The 20,059-nt window shown below is 50.7% G+C and overlaps 1 protein-coding gene across 1 annotated transcript in view; it reads right to left on the reverse strand.

Moving 5' to 3' along the window:
* Window positions 1-3,381: 3,381 nt before the first annotated feature.
* Window positions 3,382-20,059, reverse strand: part of GALNT18 (polypeptide N-acetylgalactosaminyltransferase 18) — a 507,876-nt gene continuing 491,198 nt past the window's right edge. The window contains exon 11 of the mRNA XM_040410370.1: window positions 3,382-3,866. Coding sequence (XP_040266304.1) covers window positions 3,720-3,866 — 147 coding nt within the window. The 3' untranslated portion in view covers window positions 3,382-3,719. The remainder of the gene's footprint in view (window positions 3,867-20,059) is intronic.

A 20,059-nucleotide genomic window follows, 5' to 3' on the forward strand; every position in this document is an offset into this window, starting at 1 on the left:
TTTGCACCAGAAATGAGCACCAATCTATGTCTGCTCCTAGCAGCCTTCTATATCTGGTCTACAGGCACTGGCTGATGCAGCCGCTCAGTCGGGCACTAAAGGCTCGAGATTAGACCCATTGCAGGAGGTCATAGGACTTTTGGCTCCTAACGCCGCAGGTTCGCTGCCCTACAGCCAATGGCTCTGGCAGTGTGTGGCCCCATCAGACCTTGCATAGATACAGCCACTGGGGGCAGGGTCTGTCACCCCCCCCCCCCCACAGTTTTCTCTGCTTGTTGTCAGTGAATGGATACTCTTCCAGAGACTATAAACGTGCCTTAACGTAGTCCTGTTCCCACACTGATGAGTGTTTGTCACAATGTATGAAAGTAGTGACCAAGGGATGGCAGAAGTGCCCCAGGAGTGGTGACCCCGGGGTGCACTGAGTGACGGCACATTTGCATGCACACACCTCTATTCTTTGCCCGGCCGTCAGGCCTGGTGTAAAGAGGAGGAATTTATATCATTCCGGCCGGATGTCCGGGCTGAGCTTCAGCCCACATTCACTGTGGCCATCCCAGTTCCGCACCCCCTGCAAAACCCCTTGGGCTCTCCCCTCCAGACCTAGTAGTCGAAGCTTCATGCCGAGACCCTGGGTGGCAGCCGAGGTGATGGCGTACCCCATGTCTGGGCTGAGGGTTGCCTGGGTGTACTCCTGGCTTCAGCTGGGGGTTGCCTATTTTGTCCTGGTCCCTTGCAGGAGCCTTTTGGCCCGGAGCGACTGGGAAAGGTTTATGGGGGGCCATTCTCTTATGGAGAGGGCCTGCGATGGACCGTAACCTTGTGCACGTTCTTGTGTGGCACGCTGCACGATTTTGTTGCACGGGTGTAGAAAGCGCTACTCGGGCTTTTAAAAAAATATATACATTGCAACAAAAGTTTAGCTTTTTGAGCAGGATTTCTTCTGAACAAGTTTCCATTTACTGACAGCAAGCAGAGTTCTTGAAGTATTTAAAGACCGTCTACTAGAAAGTTGCAAATTAAGAAGATTTTGGTGGCTGATTGTTGACTACTCTGACTGCCGCTGATCTCTGGACAGCTTTGTGCCCCTTTATAAGGCTTTCCTGGATACATCAGTAGCGCCTTGATGCCCCCTGTAGGGTTTGGTTTCACTCAGTCTTGGATCTCGCTGTGAGACTTGTCATTGCTGCTCCAGATTTTCGGATTCTCCAGAGAAATTCTGTCTCAGCTTTTACTCTGAGACTGGAGACAGAGGAGCTGTCAGCAGCCCCCGGGTGACGGGGAACGATGGGGCGCAGAGGTAATATGCAGAGAATGTCACATTATATCTGTGAAGAGGATCGTACGACAACACGTCAGTGTCCGACCCCCGCTGAGCACCCATGTCACATGACTCGCGGGGAAAATGTCCAGTATAACAACTGACTCATGATCTCCCCTTTGTCTCAATAACTACAACTCCCAGCATTTCCCAACAGCAATGCGTCTACACTAATGTCATGGATGTTCTCGTGCAGTGTAACTTACCACACAAACTACACCCAGTTGTAACATTTCTTCCAACCCTACTATCCACCCAATCACAACTTTCCTCCGCACTCTACGTCCAGTCCCAACCCTCCCTCCTCCCTCCGCCACATTCTACGTCCAGTCCCAACCCTCCCTCCTCCCACCGCCACACTCTACGTCCAGTCCCAACCCTCCCTCCTCCCACCGCCACACTCTACGTCCAGTCCCAACCCTCCCTCCTCCCACCGCCACACTCTACATCCAGTCCCAACCCTCCCTCCTCCCACCGCCACACTCTACGTCCAGTCCCAACCCTCCCTCCTCCCACCGCCACACTCTACGTCCAGTCCCAACCCTCCCTCCTCCCACCGCCACACTCTACGTCCAGTCCCAACCCTCCCTCCTCCCACCGCCACACTCTACGTCCAGTCCCAACCCTCCCTCCTCCCACCGCCACACTCTACGTCCAGTCCCAACCCTCCCTCCTCCCACCGCCACACTCTACGTCCAGTCCCAACCCTCCCTCCTCCCACCGCCACACTCTATGTCCAGTCCCAACTCTCCCTCCCTCCGCCAGACTCTACTTCCAGTCCCAACCTCCCTCCTCCCACCGCCACATTCTACTTCCAGTCCCAAATCTCCCTCCCTCCGCCAGACTCTACTTCCAGTCCCAACTCTCCCTCCTCCCACCACCACACTCTACGTCCAGTCCCAACTCTCCCTCCTCCCACCGCCACACTCTACGTCCAGTCCCAACCCTCCCCTCCTCCCACCGCCACACTCTACATCCAGTCCCAACCCTCCCTCCTCCCACCACCACACTCTACGTCCAGTCCCAACTCTCCCACCACCACACTCTACGTCCAGTCCCAACTCTCCCACCGCCACACTCTACGTCCAGTCCCAACCCTCCCCTCCTCCCACCGCCACACTCTACATCCAGTCCCAATCCTCCCCTCCTCCCACCGCCACACTCTACGTCCAGTCCCAACTCTCCCTCCGCCACACTCTACTTCCAGTCCCAACCCTCCCTCCTCCCACCGCCACACTCTATGTCCAGTCCCAACTCTCCCTCCCTCCGCCAGACTCTACTTCCAGTCCCAACCTCCCTCCTCCCACCGCCACATTCTACTTCCAGTCCCAAATCTCCCTCCCTCCGCCAGACTCTACTTCCAGTCCCAACCCTCCCTCCTCCCACCGCCACACTCTATGTCCAGTCCCAACTCTCCCTCCCTCCGCCAGACTCTACTTCCAGTCCCAACCTCCCTCCTCCCACCGCCACATTCTACTTCCAGTCCCAAATCTCCCTCCCTCCGCCAGACTCTACTTCCAGTCGCAACTCTCCCTCCTCCCACCACCACACTCTACGTCCAGTCCCAACTCTCCCTCCTCCCACCGCCACACTCTACGTCCAGTCCCAACCCTCCCCTCCTCCCACCGCCACACTCTACATCCAGTCCCAACCCTCCCTCCTCCCACCACCACACTCTACGTCCAGTCCCAACTCTCCCACCACCACACTCTACGTCCAGTCCCAACTCTCCCTCCTCTCACCGCCACACTCTACGTCCAGTCCCAACCCTCCCCTCCTCCCACCGCCACACTCTACATCCAGTCCCAATCCTCCCCTCCTCCCACCGCCACACTCTACTTCCAGTCCCAACTCTCCCTCCCTCCGCCACACTCTACTTCCAGTCCCAACCTCCCTCCTCCCACCGCCATTCTTCTTCCAGTCCCAACTCTCCCTCCCTCTCAATCTACTTCCAGTCCCAACCTCCCTCCTCCCACCGCCACACTTTATGTCCAGTTCTAACCCTCCCTCCTTTCACCGCCAGATCCTTCCCCACAATAACACAGGAGGTGATTTTTGTATCCATAAAATTTATTGTCTTTTATAAATATTTAGAATTTTTGTTACTTATTTACAGTTGGATGTAAAATTTTCCTGCGTTCTCCGCCATTCCCTCCACCATTCAGCAGCTGTCTAAAATCCTTAAAAATATTCCTAAATAAAAAGTCTACATCCCGTGATCTGGTCCACATATTCACCCAATTAAAAAAAAACAAAAGAGACAACCAAACAGCAGGCAAAGTTCTATCATTTGCTACACAGTAGCAAAGGATTCAAGTAGTGTGAGGAGAACCTGTGCTGAGCGTCGCTGTGCAGCGCCCACTGCTGGACGGGGCAGGTGTTACAGGATCCACTTGCATTAGGTGGAGATGTTCTTGTGAAAGTTTGTTATGCTCCACTTCTGTCCGCTGCACTTCTGCAGCACCAGCTGGTAGCCAAACTCGTTGTCACTGTTTTCCTGCAGCTCCAGGCAGCGCTTGGATTTCTTGTTTTGTATTGAACCTCCCTGCAATCAAAAAAGAGCAAAAAAGGGTTAAGATACTGGAAGCAGGTAATGCCAAATGTGAACTGCCAGGGGCCCAGACCACTGCATACACCGTCATAAGGCAGGGACTACATACTACAAGAGCAGGGGTCTGCAAACGCCGGGCTCCAGCTGCTGTGAACCCACAGCTTCCAACATGCTCTTTCACACCTGCTCTGCTGTTCTTGGAACCTCTCATAGAAGTGAATGGAGCAGGATGGGAGATGTATTTTCACAATAGCTGGAGGTTGACAATCTGATAAAGGCAGTCAATACTACTGGAATGTTAAATGCTGGTCTTCCCTTCCCTCATGGGTGGTCTAAACTACAAGGCTCCACCCCTGAGCAAACAGCCCCTCCCCCATCTGTTCACTTGACTATAACATACAGCAGTTTTTAAGACTGGAATGGAAATAATGGCAGATTGGGGGCAGCAGCAGTTTGTGATGTTGCCAAGGTGAAACCCCTCCAATACTATGGTCATCTTAGTCTGCCTGTGTCAGTATTTACTGCAGCTCTGGCATTATGTTGATGAACCAGAAACTTAAGATGAACTGAGGTATCCTGATGTGCGAAGGGTTGTAGAACCAGTATAAACATCTGTACAAAGTATGGACCATAGTCTGAAAATGCAAGAGTATCTGTTACCATGCAAATTAGAGCAGCTTAGATGTCCCCTCCCCCTACACTCTCGGGGCGGCCGTATATGTGATGTTTGATCATCACCACTGGGCTCAATTACTTATACAATTTGCATATGCAACTGGGACAAAATATTCCAAACATACAAAGTATCAAGAAAAATAACTGTTCTTTCAAGCTTGTGGGATTCTTAAAGATCTATTCCACGGGGGCCACAGATGGCAGCAATGCTGACTGCTACTATCTCCAGCTCTACGGCATATAGTAGTAATTATCCTGAGCTTCCCGGCTTGTGTACTGATCCTGAGTTACATCCTGTATTATACTCCAAAGCTGCACTCACTATTCTGCTGGTGCAGTCACTGTGTACATATATTACTTATCCTGTACTGATCCTGAGTTACATCCTGTATTATACTCCAGAGCTGCAATCACTATTCTGCTGGTGCAGTCACTGTGTACATACATTACTTATCCTGTACTGATCCTGAGTTACATCATGTATTATACTCCAAAGCTGCACTCACTATTCTGCTGGTGCAGTCACTGTGTACATATATTACTTATCCTGTACTGATCCTGAGTTACATCCTGTATTATACTCCAGAGCTGCAATCACTATTCTGCTGGTGCAGTCACTGTGTACATACATTACTTATCCTGTACTGATCCTGAGTTACATCCTGTATTATACTCCAGAGCAGCACTCACTATTCTGCTGGTGCAGTCACTGTGTACATACATTACTTATCCTGTACTGATCCTGAGTTACATTCTGTATTGTACTCCAGAGCTGCACTCACTATTCTGCTGGTGCAGTCACTGTGTACATACATTACTTATCCTGTACTGATCCTGAGTTACATCCTGTACTATACTCCAGAGCTGCACTCACTGTGTGCATACATTACTTATCCTGTACTGATCCTGGGTTTTACATCAAGACACGGAGGCTCCTATTGCTATCTCTTCCTTTACTGTCCACTAATAGCAGCAAAGAAGACATAATTAGAAAATTAAGAAAGATATGCAACCATGGTAACAAAGTCCCTCCCCAGACAGCCCCATATATTAGGCAGCTCCTCCTCTGGACCTTCCTCTTTCTTTGCTGCTGCCACCAGATAAGTAAGCTCTATTACATCCTGTATTATACTCCAGAGCTGCACTCACTATTCTGCTGGTGCAGTCACTGTGTACATACATTACTTATCCTGTACTGATCCTGAGTTACATCCTGTATTATACTCCAGAGCTGCACTCACTATTCTGCTGGGGCAGTCACTGTGTACATACATTACTTATCCTGTACTCATCCTGAGTTACATCCTGTATTATACTCCAGAGCTGCACTCACTATTCTGCTGGTGCAGTCACTGTGTACATACATTACTTATCCTGTACTGATCCTGAGTTACATCCTGTATTATACTCCAGAGCTGCACTCACTATTCTGCTGGTGCAGTCACTGTGTACATACATTACTTATCCTGTACTGATCCTGAGTTACATCCTGTATTATACTCCAGAGCTGCACTCACTATTCTGCTGATGCAGTCACTGTGCACATACATTACTTATCCTGTACTGATCCTGAGTTTTACAGCCTGTATTATACTCCAGAGCTGCACTCACTATTCTGCTGGTGCAGTCACTGTGTACATACATTACTTATCCTGTTCTGATCCTGAGTTACATCCTGTATTACACTCCAGAGCTGCACTCACTATTCTGCTGGTGCAGTCACTGTGTACATACATTACTTATCCTGTACTGATCCTGAGTTACATCCTGTATTATACTCCAGAGCTGCACTCACTATTCTGCTGGTGCAGTCACTGTGTACATACATTACTTATCCTGTACTGATCCTGAGTTACATCCTGTATTATACTCCAGAGCTGCACTCACTATTCTGCTGGTGCAGTCACTGTGTACATACATTACTTATCCTGTACTGATCCTGAGTTACATCCTGTATTATACTCCAGAGCTGCACTCACTATTCTGCTGGTGCAGTCACTGTGCACATACATTACTTATCCTGTACTGATCCTGAGTTTTACAGCCTGTATTATACTCCAGAGCTGCACTCACTATTCTGCTGGTGCAGTCACTGTGTACATACATTACTTATCCTGTACTGATCCTCAGTTACATCCTGTATTATACTCCAGAGCTGCACTCACTATTCTGCTGGTGCAGTCACTGTGTACATACATTACTTATCCTGTACTGATCCTGAGTTACATCCTGTATTATACTCCAGAGCTGCACTCACTATTCTGCTGGTGCAGTCACTGTGTACATACATTACTTATCCTGTACTGATCCTGAGTTACATCCTGTATTATACTCCAGAGCTGCACTCACTATTCTGCTGGTGCAGTCACTGTGCACATACATTACTTATCCTGTACTGATCCTGAGTTTTACAGCCTGTATTATACTCCAGAGCTGCACTCACTATTCTGCTGGTGCAGTCACTGTGTACATACATTACTTATCCTGTACTGATCCTGAGTTACATCCTGTATTATACTCCAGAGCTGCGCTCACTATTCTGCTGGTGCAGTCACTGTGTACATACATTACTTATCCTGTACTGATCCTGAGTTACATCCTGTATTATACTCCAGAGCTGCACTCACTATTCTGCTGGTGCAGTCACTGTGTACGTACATTACTTATCCTGTACTGATCCTGAGTTACATCCTGTATTATACTCCAGAGCTGCACTCACTATTCTGCTGGTGCAGTCACTGTGTACATACATTACTTATCCTGTACGGATCCTGAGTTTTACAGTAAGACACGGAGGCTTCGTATTGCTTTCTCCTTCTTTACTTTTCCACCAATAGCAGCAAAGAAGAAATTAACATAAACATAACAATACAGGCCCCTCCCCTGACAGATCCTATAATAAGCAGTGTCCTCTTCAGTAACTTCCTCTTTCTTTGCTGCTTCCACCAAGATAAGTAACATCTATTCAGTATATTTTTGTGGCCTGATTGCTGTGATGTAAGGGTTAAGCTCGGAGCTTCTGCTCGCTCAGACTGCTGTATGTCAGACGGTGTCTCTTAATTGAGTTTATTCCCCTTATATATATTTGTATATTGTTTCTAGGCCTTCATATCTTAGGGATTCATTCTAGGCCCCTTTCCCTTGCTTGGGGGTTCTACCCTTTTCTTATTGTTTCCCGATTTGTTTTCCTTGTATTATTTTCCGTTTGCGATTTTGTGGCTTCCGATTCCCACCCTTATTCTGTCCGTTACCTGCGGCCTGCTCCGGCGTCCGGAGGTGTTCCTCCACTCTTTCCTCTCTTCTCCTTGGTGCTCCGTTCACCATCTCTCTCCGGCGCCGGCTCTGCTTATTTCCCGCGGGTCGCGAGATCTCGGCGGCCATTTTGGGAGCTCCTGCACGTGTTCTCACGGGATTTCGGCTCTGCATCTACACCGGACGGTCTCGGCTCCTTCTCTGCTGCTCCTGGGGTGATTAACCCCTCGTTTTGGTTAGTTGTTAGGCTAGCACTTGCCATTTTAGCTCCCCCTTAGGTTACCTTCAGCTGTAGACCTGATTTATTATTTATCATTATTATCTGAATAGACCTAGCATGTCATACGACCGATCCCCATCTGGGCCTACCCCCCCCTCCATCTGGGGAGCCCAGAAGGTCTGAGATGAATGCACAGGCCCTGGAGTTGCAGCGCTCAGTCTCCAGCGCTATAATTGAAGCCATGGGATCCATGATCTCCCAGACCATCTCCCAGGCTTTGTCTGCCCATGCCCCTGGCCCCTCTAGTCAGACGCCTGCTATACCTCATCCGCAGCCTGACGTTTATGATACTCCTAATATACAGGAGAACCTGACTGGTGTGATCTCAGCCACCCTTGATAGCGTGCATAGATCACGCAAAAGAGCCTTACCGCGCCAGGCAGAAAGGGCGTGCACGTGGAAATGTGCTAGAGCACAAACTAGCGATGTGGAATCAGAGTTGGATTCTGATACGGAGGCTAATGCGGAGGCGAGCTGCCATTCCGAGGAGGAGATGGAATATGATATTCCAGGCACTACTGGCCCTATGCCTTCCACCTCTGGGTCCATGGGTCCTGCCTCCACCGCCCCTAATGCGGCATCTACCCTGGTGGATCCCTCTGGCACCCCCTTATTCGACCCTGATGCCCTCCACCACCCAAGGTCAGCGGAGTGGATGCCTATAGCTCATGTGAGCGATTATTTAGAGCATTGGGTGCGCCGTCCTCTAAGCAAAGAGGCGCGCAGCAAGCTCAGATCTGAGTGCCCCAGACCATTGATCCCCAACAAGGTCTGTGAAACGCCGGCAGTTGATCCCAAGATTACACAGTTCTTGGCGAAATCCGTCTGGAACCCCCGTAAGGGGTTGGATTCGGCAATTAAGAGCCGCCAGGACAAGCTCCTTGACATTTTTGGCCCCCTTGCCAAAAATTTTGAAATGGCCGAATCGGCCAGAGCGGACGGCTCTCCGATAGATCCGGAGGAGCTTACTGGCTGGATACAGAGAGCCATTTGTATTGCTGGCAGCACCAACTCCTCCCTGGCCATTGAACGGCGTAAAGCCATACTATTCAAAATAGATCCTAAATTGGCTAACCTGGCACTTACTGAGGCAGGGAAGGATGCACAGGGTCTGCTTTTCGGGGATTCCTTTATCAAGGACCTCAGTAGATATGTGGGAGCACTTACTGCCCTGGACAAGGCCCAGTCCTCCATGCGTAGGGTTTTTAAGGGACGGGTCTCCACTAGGGCCGGCAGTAGTAGGGGCCGTCTGTCCGGCCGTTCAAGTTTCCAGGCCCGCAGCTCGGGCAGAGGCTCCTTCAGCCAAAGACCACCCTTCCAGGACCAAAGGAATCCTCCTCCATTCTTCCCGGCCAGAGGCGGCCAATGGCGTTCAAGGTCCGTTAGAGGGAATCCGAATTTCCGAAAATCCTTTGGTAAGTCTTTCCCCAGTGGGGACTTCTTTGGTTCCTTGTGTCGGGGGCAGACTCCGTCTTTGTTCCCACGTTTGGTCCAGCATTACATCAGACCCATGGGTGCTGACCACTGTGCAGGGGTTCCACATAGAACTTACGGAATCGCCAGATCTTATCCCTTCTACCCCACCACTTCCTCTGGCATTACCAGACAGGGAGCTTGTGGGTTTAGAACTGTATTCCCTTTTTCAAAAAAGGGCGATAGAAAGGGCCCCTCCTACTCCGGAGGGTGTACTCAGCAACATTTTTCTAGTGTAGCTGGACCTCAAAGATGCCTATCTGACGGTCCCAATTGCCTCCTCGTCCAGGGATCTCCTGCGTTTCCTGTGGAGGGGCCAAGTGTGGCGCTTCTCTTGCCTTCCGTTCGGCCTTTCTTCGGCGCCTTGGTGCTTCACCAAGCTTCTGCGCCCGGTCATGGCCTGGTTACGGAGTCGTGGGGTGCGTCTAGTCATCTATCTAGACGACATCCTCATTATGCATCAATGTCAGTCGACGCTGCTACAACACCTTCAGTGGACCTCGAACCTCCTTACGGCTCTTGGATTTCTGCTCAACCCCGAGAAATCCTGCCTCACGCCGTCTCGACGGATGAAGTTCCTGGGCTTCACGGTGGACTCTGTTGCAGAATCTCTCAGTCTTCCGTCAGAGAAGTTGCGGACGATACGCAAGGAGTTGAGACATGCTCTCTCAGCTACCTCCCTATCCCTACGCCACCTGGCTCGCATCATTGGCCTGCTGGCCTCCTCTATCCAGGCAGTCTTCCCCGCTCCACTCCATTATCGGGCCCTACAGCGCCTGAAGATTGCCCACCTTCGTGCCGGGGCCTCGTTCGCGGGCGCGGTGGTTCTGGACCAGGAAGTGCGGGAGGAACTTCATTGGTGGATATGCAACTTGGAAGCCTGGAACGGCAGAGCAATCTTCGGATTTCAACCAGAATTCACGGTAGAGTCGGATGCGAGTCTCCAAGGCTGGGGTGCCCACTGCGAGGGTATTTCCACAGGGGGTCGATGGTCGGAGGCCGAGACCCAACTTCACATCAACGCTCTGGAACTCCTGGTGGGCTCGTTTGCCATCCGGAGTTTTACCAATGGCATCGCACACGCATGCATCCGATTACGCATGGACAATGTGTCGGCGGTCCGCTATGTCAATCACCTGGGCAGCACCCAATCGGCTACCTTGGCCCGACTGGCGAAAGAGTTCTGGTCCTACTGTCTTTCCAGGGACATCATGATACAAGCGGAGTACCTTCCGGGTCTACACAACTACCGAGCGGATCGGAGTTCCAGATGCTTCACGGACGGCAGCGACTGGAGGCTCGCACCGGAGATGTTCTCCACGATCTCGGACACCTGGGGTCCTTGCGCCATAGACCTCTTTGCGTCACGGCTCAATACTCACCTGCCCAGGTTCTTCAGCTGGCGCCCGGATCCGGAGGACGCGTTTGTCTAGGACTGGTCGTCAGCCCTACATTAAGCGTTTCCATTTGCCATGATCCCGAGAATGTTGCTACAGACTCGTCGTCAGGATGCGGAATTGGTGGTGGTGATCCCCTTCTGGGGGACTCAAGCCTGGTACCCGATCCACCTGGAACTCCTGGTGGATGTACCTCTCCTCCTTCCGGATCGGACGGATCTCCTCCAGGACCCTCTGGGTGCTCCACATCCCCTGCTGGTCGACGTATCCCTTCAACTTCTGGCGTGCCGAATGTCAGGACTCCCGGAGAGGTCGAGGGAATTTCGGAGGCAACTAGACGCCTCCTGGACAACGCTTGGGCTCCCGGCACCCGAAAGTCTTACCGGGCAGCTTGGGGATCCTGGGTTAGCTGGTGCGTGGGACGGGACCTGGATCCCGTTTCGGCGCCTGTGACCCATTTGTTGCAATTCCTTACGTCTCTTTTTGAAGCAGGAAAGGCTTATCGGACCATTAATTTGTTCCGTTCAGCGATTTTCTTCTACTCATCAGGGTTTTGATGGTGTTCCGGCGGGTCAACACCCTTCGGTGTCACGCCTACTACGTGGCTCATGCTTGGCTCGGCCTCCTCGGCCACGCTTCACCACTACGTGGGATGTTTCTCTGGTCCTTTCTTTCCTCTCTGCTTGGCCGGAAAACGCGGCTCTTTCCCCCCGTCAGCTGTCAGCCAAGTTGCTGACCCTCTTTTGCCTCATTTCCTGTAAGAGGGTTTCCGATGTCAGGGCTCTGGATCACGATGCCAGATCCTTTACTCCCGAGGGTGTTACTTTTAACATTACGCGGCGCACCAAGACCAATATTCTTCTCCGGCGCTTTGTCCTGTAGCCTGCTTGCGGGAATATGAGTTGCGCACTCGGACTCACCGCTCTGCGGACATCCCACAGCTGTTCCTCTCTATTCGCCATCCTTTTGGCCCGGTGACTAGTCCCACTTTGGCGCGTTGGATGAAGTGGGTCATGTCCCTTTCGGGGATTGATACGGCGGTCTTTACCGCTCATTCGGCCAGGGGCGCGGCTACCACTGCCCTGGCTGTTTCGGGGGCTCGTTTGGAGGACATTTTGCGTTTGGCTGACTGGTCTAGGGCCACGACGTTTAGAGAATTCTATTTTCGTCCGCCCCCTCATGTGTTTTCATCTATTATTGATCAGCTTTGAACTTGCAATACGAAGCCTCCGTGTCTTGCTGTAAAACTAAATGATTTTCCTATTCCATGACGTAAAGTCATAGTTTTATTAAAGACACGGAGGCGAGTATTGCCCACCCTGGGTTTTTCCTGCCCGCCCTTTTACTGTGTGATTATTATTGTACTGTTTACATTGTCTTTTATTGTTATTTATTACGTATATTTATATTACTGAATATTTATGGTTCTGTTTATCAGCGACCTTACGGTGTACGACTATTTCCAGGGTCGATCTTGTTCAGTTTCTGCCTGATTCTTACACTGGCTATATTATTTACTCTGTTTCAGGTTGAAGTTTCCACGGTGTATGGAATTCTACGTTGTTCCAGGTTTCCTGAAGTGTTAGCCAAGTTGGCGTAAATTCTACAGTTTGATGGACCAGAATGGTTGTCGTTCTCGGTTCCAGTTTCGGTTATGGTTCCAGTTACGGTTATGCGGTTGGTGTCACGGATACAAAGAGGAAGTTACTGAAGAGGACACTGCTTATTATAGGATCTGTCAGGGGAGGGTCCTTTATTGTTATGTTTATGTAAATTTCTTCTTTGCTGCTATTGGTGGAAAAGTAAAGAAGGAGAAAGCAATACTCGCCTCCGTGTCCTTAATAAAACTATGACTTTACGTCATGAAATAGGAAAATCATTTAGTTACATCCTGTATTATACTCCAGAGCTGCACTCACTGTTCTGCTGGTGCAGTCACTGTGTACATACATTACTTATCCTGAGTTACATCCTGTATTATACTCCAGAGCTGCACTCACTATTCTGCTGGTGCAGTCACTGTGTACATACATTACTTATCCTGTACTGATCCTGAGTTACATCCTGTATTATACTCCAGAGCTGCGCTCACTATTCTGCTGGTGCAGTCACTGTGTACATACATTACTTATCCTGTACTGATCCTGAGTTACATCCTGTATTATACTCCAGAGCTGCGCTCACTATTCTGCTGGTGCAGTCACTGTGTACATACATTACTTATCCTGTACTGATCCTGAGTTACATCCTGTATTATACTCCAGAGCTGCACTCACTATTCTGCTGGTGCAGTCACTGTGTACATACATTACTTATCCTGTACTGATCCTGAGTTACATCCTGTATTATACTCCAGAGCTGCACTCACTATTCTGCTGGTGCAGTCACTGTGTACATACATTACTTATGATGTAATGACCTTGAGTTACATCCTGTATTATACTCCAGAGCAGCACTCACTATTCTGCTGGTGCAGTCACTGTGTACATACATTACTTATCCTGTACTGATCCTGAGTTACATCCTGTATTATACTCCAGAGCTGCACTCACTATTCTGCTGGTGCAGTCACTGTGTACATACATTACTTATCCTGTATTGATCCTGAGTTACATCCTGTATTATACTCCAGAGCTGCACTCACTATTCTGCTGGTGCAGTCACTGAGTAGATACATTACTTATCCTGTACTGACCTTGAGTTACATCCTGTATTATACTCCAGAGCAGCACTCGCTATTCTGCTGGTGCAGTCGCTGTGTACATATATTACTTATCCTGTATTGATCCTGAGTTACATCCTGTATTATACTCCAGAGCTGCACTCACTATTCTGCTGGTGCAGTCACTGTGTACATACATTACTTATCCTGTACTGATCCTGAGTTACATCCTGTATTATACTCCAGAGCTGCACTCACTATTCTGCTGGTGCAGTCACTGTGTACATACATTACTTATCCTGTACTGATCCTGAGTTACATCCTGTATTATACTCCAGAGCTGCATTTACTATTCTGCTGGTGCAGTCACTGTGTACATACATTACTTATCCTGTACTGATCCTGAGTTACATCCTGTATTATACTCCAGAGCTGCACTCACTATTCTGCTGGTGCAGTCACTGTGTACATACATTACTTATCCTGTACTGATCCTGAGTTACATCCTGTATTATACTCCAGAGCTGCACTCACTATTCTGCTGGTGGAGTCACTGTGTACATACATTACTTATCCTGTACTGATCCTGAGTTACATCCTGTATTATACTCCAGAGCTGCACTCACTATTCTGCTGGTGGAGTCACTGTGTACATACATTACTTATCCTGTACTGATCCTGAGTTACATCCTGTATTATACTCCAGAGCTGCACTCACTATTCTGCTGGTGCAGTCACTGTGTACATACATTACTTATCCTGTACTGATCCTGAGTTTTACAGCAAGACACGGAGGCTTCGTATTGCTTTCTCCTTCTTTACTTCCACCAATAGCAGCAAAGGAGAAATTAACATAATCAAAACAATACAGGCCCCTCCCCTGACAGATCCTATAATAAGCAGTGTCCTCTTTATCTCTTCGTCTTTCTTTGCTGCTCCACCAAAGCTAAGTATCATCTATATATATAACGTTTTGTGCTTGTGTCTGTGGCTCAGGTATATTCTGGGCCTCAGTTACCCAAAGGAAACGGTATTTCTCCCTGGGTTTTGTTTATGGGGCCCCCCCCCCCCTCCTGTTTTATTGTGACTTATTGTTGCCTTGCACTTATTTCTGCGCCGTACTGTTTTGGGGTTCTTCCCCTCTCTCCCCGTTTAGTCTCCGGTCTGTTCCCCCTTATTTAGCGCTGTTTTGCGGTTTCTTTTTACTGCCCATCAGCTATCCTTGCGGCCTGTCCAGACTCTGTGGAGGCGTTCCTCCTTCCTTTTCCTTTCCCCGTTCGCTTACCTCGCTCCGGCGCGGCTTCTTCTGCTTTTCCCGCGGGTCGCGTGATCTCGCGAGATCTCGGCGGCCATTTTAGGTAGCGCCGCCCGTCTTCTCGCGGGATTTCGGCGTTAGGCTGCATCGCATCCGGATCTCTCGGTCTCCTGCTCTGCGGCCTCTGGGGTGACTAACCCCTTTTTCTTCTAGTCAGGTGGGATACACTGGTTTACCCCCCGTCCTTGGCCTACCATTAGATAGTTTATATTATCTATACCTACAGTTATCTCATTTGGCCATGTCCTCTGATCGCTCCCCCTCTGGGCCTAATCCCCCCCCATCCTCTGGGGAGCCCAGCAGGCCAGACTTCAATGCTCAGGCCATTGAGTTACAGCGCTCGGTCTCCAGCGCTATTATTGAGGCCATGGGCTCCATGATCTCTCAGACCATATCTCAGGCCTTATCTGCCCATGCTCCTGGCCCCTCTAATCTAATGCCTACACCCACTAACCCGCAGCCTACCATTGAACCTCCTGCCCAGGAGACCTTGACTGGTGTGATCCAAGCCACCCATGATAGCGCGCTTAGATCGCGCAAAAGAGCCTTACCGCGCCAGGCAGAAAGGGCGCGAACGTGGAAATGTGCTAGAGCACAAACTAATGACATGGATTCGGATATTGAATCTGACATGGAGGCTTATGCGGAGGCAAGTGACCACTCTGATGGGGAGTTGGAGATGGAACCTGAGTTTCCAGGCACCTCAGGCCCTAGGCCTTCCACCTCTGGGTCCGTGGGCGCATCCGCCACTGCCCCCAACACGGCTTCTACCCTGGTGGATCCCTCAGGCAACCCATTATTTGATCCTGATGCCCTCCACCACCCTAGGTCGGCGGAGTGGCTGCCGGTAGCTCATGTGAGCGACTACCTTGAGCATTGGGTGCGTCGTCCTCTCAGCAAAGAGGCGCGCAGCAAGCTACGAGCGGAATGCTTCAGACCATTGATCCCCAACAAGGTCTGTGAAACGCCATCTGTGGATCAGAAAATGACACAGTTTTTGGCTAAAACCGGCTGGAATCCCCGTAAGGGGTTAGATTCCGCAATTAAGAGTTGTCAGGACAAGCTCCTTGACATTTTTGGCCCCCTCACCAAAATCTTTGAGATGGCCGAATCGGCCAGAGTGGATGGCTCTCTGATTGATCCGGAGGAGCTTACTGGCTGGATACAGAGAGCCATTTGCATTGCGGGCAGCACCAACTCCTCCCTGGCCATTGAAAGGCGTAAAGCCATTCTGTTAAAAAATTGACCCGAAATTGGCCAACCTGGCACTCACTGAGACAGGGAAGGATGCTCAGGGTCAACTGTTCGGGGATTCCTTCATCAAGGACCTCAGCAGGTACGTAGGTGCATTTACTGCCCTGGACAAGGCCCAGTCCTCCATGAGAAGGGTCTTTCAGGGACGGGTCTCCACTAGGGCCGGCAGTAGTAGGGGCCGTCTGTCCGGCCGCTCCAGTTATCAAGCCCGCAGCTCGGGCAGAGGCTCCTTCAGCCAGAGACCTCCCTTCCAGGACCAAAGGAATCCTCCTTCGTTCTTCCCGGCCAGAGGCGGCCAATGGCGTTCCAGGTCCGTTAGAGGGAATCCGAACTTCAGAAAATCTTTCGGTAAGTCTTTCCCCAGTGGGGACTTCTTTGGCTCCTTGTGTAGGGGGCAGACTCCGTCTATGTTCCCACGTTTGGTCCAGCATTACATCAGACCCATGGGTGCTGAGCACGGTACAGGGGTTCCACATAGAACTTACGGGTTCGCCAGACCTCGTCCTTTCACCCCCACCCCTGGCACTACCGGACAGGGAACTAGTGGATGTAGAACTTTTTTCCCTATTTCACAAGGATGCGATAGAAAGGGCCCCTTCCACCCCGGGGGGTGTTCTCAGCCACATTTTTCTAGTTCAGAAAAAAGGTGGACAATTGCGTCCAGTGATAAATCTCCGGGCCCTGAACTCTGTGGTGCGCTATTGCCACTTCAAAATGGAGGGGATTCACCTCCTTCGGGACTTGCTGATTCCGGGGGACTGGATGGTGAAGCTGGACCTCAAAGATGCTTATCTTACGGTCCCAATTGCCTCCTCGTCCAGGGATCTCCTGCGTTTCCTGTGGAGGGGCGAAGTGTGGCGCTTCACTTGCCTGCCGTTCGGCCTTTCTTCTGCGCCTTGGTGCTTCACCAAGCTACTGCGCCCAGTCATGGCCTGGCTGCGGAGTCGTGGGGTTCGTCTTGTCATATACCTGGACGACATCCTCATTATGCACCAATGTCAGTCGTCTCTGCTACAACATCTCCAGTGGACCTCGGATCTTCTGACGGGTCTGGGTTTTCTACTCAATCTCGAGAAATCCTGCCTCACACCGACTCGACGGATGGAGTTCCTGGGCTTCACGGTGGACTCTGTTGCGGAATCTCTGTCTTCCTGCAGAGAAGTTGCGGACGATACGCAAGGAGTTGAGACATGCTCTCTCAACTCCCTCCCTATCTCTACGCCACCTAGCTCGCATCATTGGGCTATTAGCCTCCTCTATCCAGGCTGTCTTCCCCGCTCCACTCCATTATCGGGCTTTACAGCGCCTGAAGATCGCCCACCTCCGTGCCGGGGCCTCATTTGCAGACGCGGTGGTTCTGGATCAGGAAGCTCGGGAGGAACTTCGTTGGTGGTTAAGCAACTTGGAAGCCTGGAACGGCAGAGCAATCTTCGGATTCCAACCAGAATTCACGGTGGAGTCGGACGCGAGTCTCCAAGGCTGGGGTGCCCACTGCGAGGGTATCTCCACTGGGGGTCGATGGTCGGAGACCGAGACCCATCTTCACATCAATGCTCTGGAACTTCTAGCGGGTTCGTTTGCCATCAGGAGTTTCACCAAGGGCATAGCTCATGCATGCATCCGTCTACGCATGGACAATGTGTTGGCGGTCCGGTATGTCAATCACCTAGGCGGCACCCAATCGGCCACCTTAGCCCGACTGGCGAAGGAGTTCTGGTCCTACTGTCTGTCCAGGGACATCATGATTCAAGCGGAGTACCTTCCGGGTCTTCACAACTACAGAGCGGATCGGAGTTCCCGATGCTTCACGGACGGCAGCGACTGGAGGCTGAATCCGGAGATGTTCTCCACGATCTCGGACATCTGGGGTCCTTGCTCCATAGACCTTTTTGCGTCCCGGCTCAACACTCACCTGCCCAGGTTCTTCAGCTGGCGGCCGGATCCGGAAGCAGAGGCGGTGGATGCGTTTCTCCAGGACTGGTCTTCAGCCCTACATTACGCGTTTCCACCGTTTGCCATGATTCCGAGGATGCTTCTACAGACTCGTCGTCAGGTGGCGGAATTGGTGGTGGTGATTCCCTTCTGGGGGTCTCAAGCCTGGTACCCGATCCTCCTGGAACTCCTAGTGGATGTACCTCTCCTCCTTCCGACGCGGACGGATCTCCTCCAGGACCCTCTAGGTGCCCCACATCCCCTGCTGGTCGAAGGCTCCCTTAAGCTTCTAGCGTGCCGAATCTCAGGACTCCAAGAGAAGTCGCGGGAATTTCGGAGGCAACTAGACGCCTCCTGGACAACGCTTGGGCTCCCGGCACCCGAAAATCTTACCGGGCAGCTTCGGGATCTTGGGTTAGCTGGTGCATGGAACGGGACCTGGATCCCATTTCGGCACCTGTGACCCATTTGTTGCAATTCCTGACATCTCTCTTTGAAGCAGGTAAAGCTTATCGGACCATCAATTTGTTCGTTCTGCGATTTCCTCGACTCATCAGGGATTTGATGGCGTTCCTGCTGGTCAACACCCTTCGGTGTCACGACTTTTACGTGGCTCACACTTGGCTCGTCCTCCTCGGCCACGATTCACCACTACGTGGGACGTTTCCCTGGTCCTTTCTTTCCTCTCTGACTGGCCCGACAACGCGGCTCTTTCCCTCCGTCAATTATCGGCCAAATTGCTGACCCTCTTTTGCCTGATTTCCTGTAAGAGGGTCTCTGATGTCAGGGCTCTGGATCATGATGCAAGATCCTTTACCCCCGAGGGTGTTACTTTTAACATCACGCGGCGCACCAAGACCAATATTCGGTCTGTGTCCTATCCCTGTTTTCCGTCTTCTCCGGCGCTCTGTCCTGTAGCTTGCCTACGGGAATATGAGTTGCGCACTCGGACTCACCGCACGGCGGACATCCCGCAACTTTTCCTCTCTATTCGCCATCCCTTTGGCCCGGTGACCGGTCCCACTTTGGCGCGCTGGATGAAGTGGGTCATGTCCCTTTCTGGGATTGATACGGCGGTCTTTACCGCTCACTCGGCCAGGGGCGCGGCTGCCACTGCCCTGGCGGTTTCGGGGGCTCGTTTGGAGGACATTCTGCGTCTGGCTGACTGGTCTAGGGCCACGACGTTCACAGAGTTTTATTTCCGTCCGCCCCCTCATGTGTTTTCATCTATTATTGAGCAGCTTTGAACTTGCAATACGAAGCCTCCGTGTCTTGCTGTAAAACTTAATGATTTTCCTATTTCATGACGTAAAGTCATAGTTTTATTAAAGACACGGAGGCGAGTATTGCCCGCCCTGGGTTTCTCCTGCCTGCCCTGTTTTTAGTATGTTATGGTGATATTATTGTCTATTACACTGTCTTTTATTGTGATTTATGACATTTTACCGTTAAGGTTTATTTATGATTCTGTTTTCAGCGACCTTTTGATGTACGACCGTTATAGGGTCGAGATTGCTCATTTTTTACCCAATTGTTTACACTCGCTATATTATTTATTCTGTTTCAGGTTGAAAACCCCTCGGCAGATGGAATTCAGTGTTGTTCCAGGTTTCCTGAGATGTTAGCCATGTTGGCTTGAGTTCTTCAGTTGGACGGACCAGAATGGTCGGTGGCGGAACCAGTTCCAGTTTCGGTTACGGTTTTGGTTATGGTTTGGCGCTTGGTGTCGTGGATTCAAAGAAAGAGGAAGATATAAAGAGGACACTGCTTATTATAGGATCTGTTAGGGGAGGGTCCTTTATTGTTATGTTTATGTTAATTTCTCCTTTGCTGCTATTGGTGGAAGTAAAGAAGGAGATAGTTTTATTAAAGACACGGAGGCTTCGTATTGCTATGACTTTACGTCATGAAATAGGAAAATCATTTAGTTACATACTGTATTATACT

This window comes from Bufo bufo, chromosome 10, assembly GCF_905171765.1.
Source record: "Bufo bufo chromosome 10, aBufBuf1.1, whole genome shotgun sequence".
Lineage (NCBI taxonomy): Eukaryota > Metazoa > Chordata > Amphibia > Anura > Bufonidae > Bufo > Bufo bufo.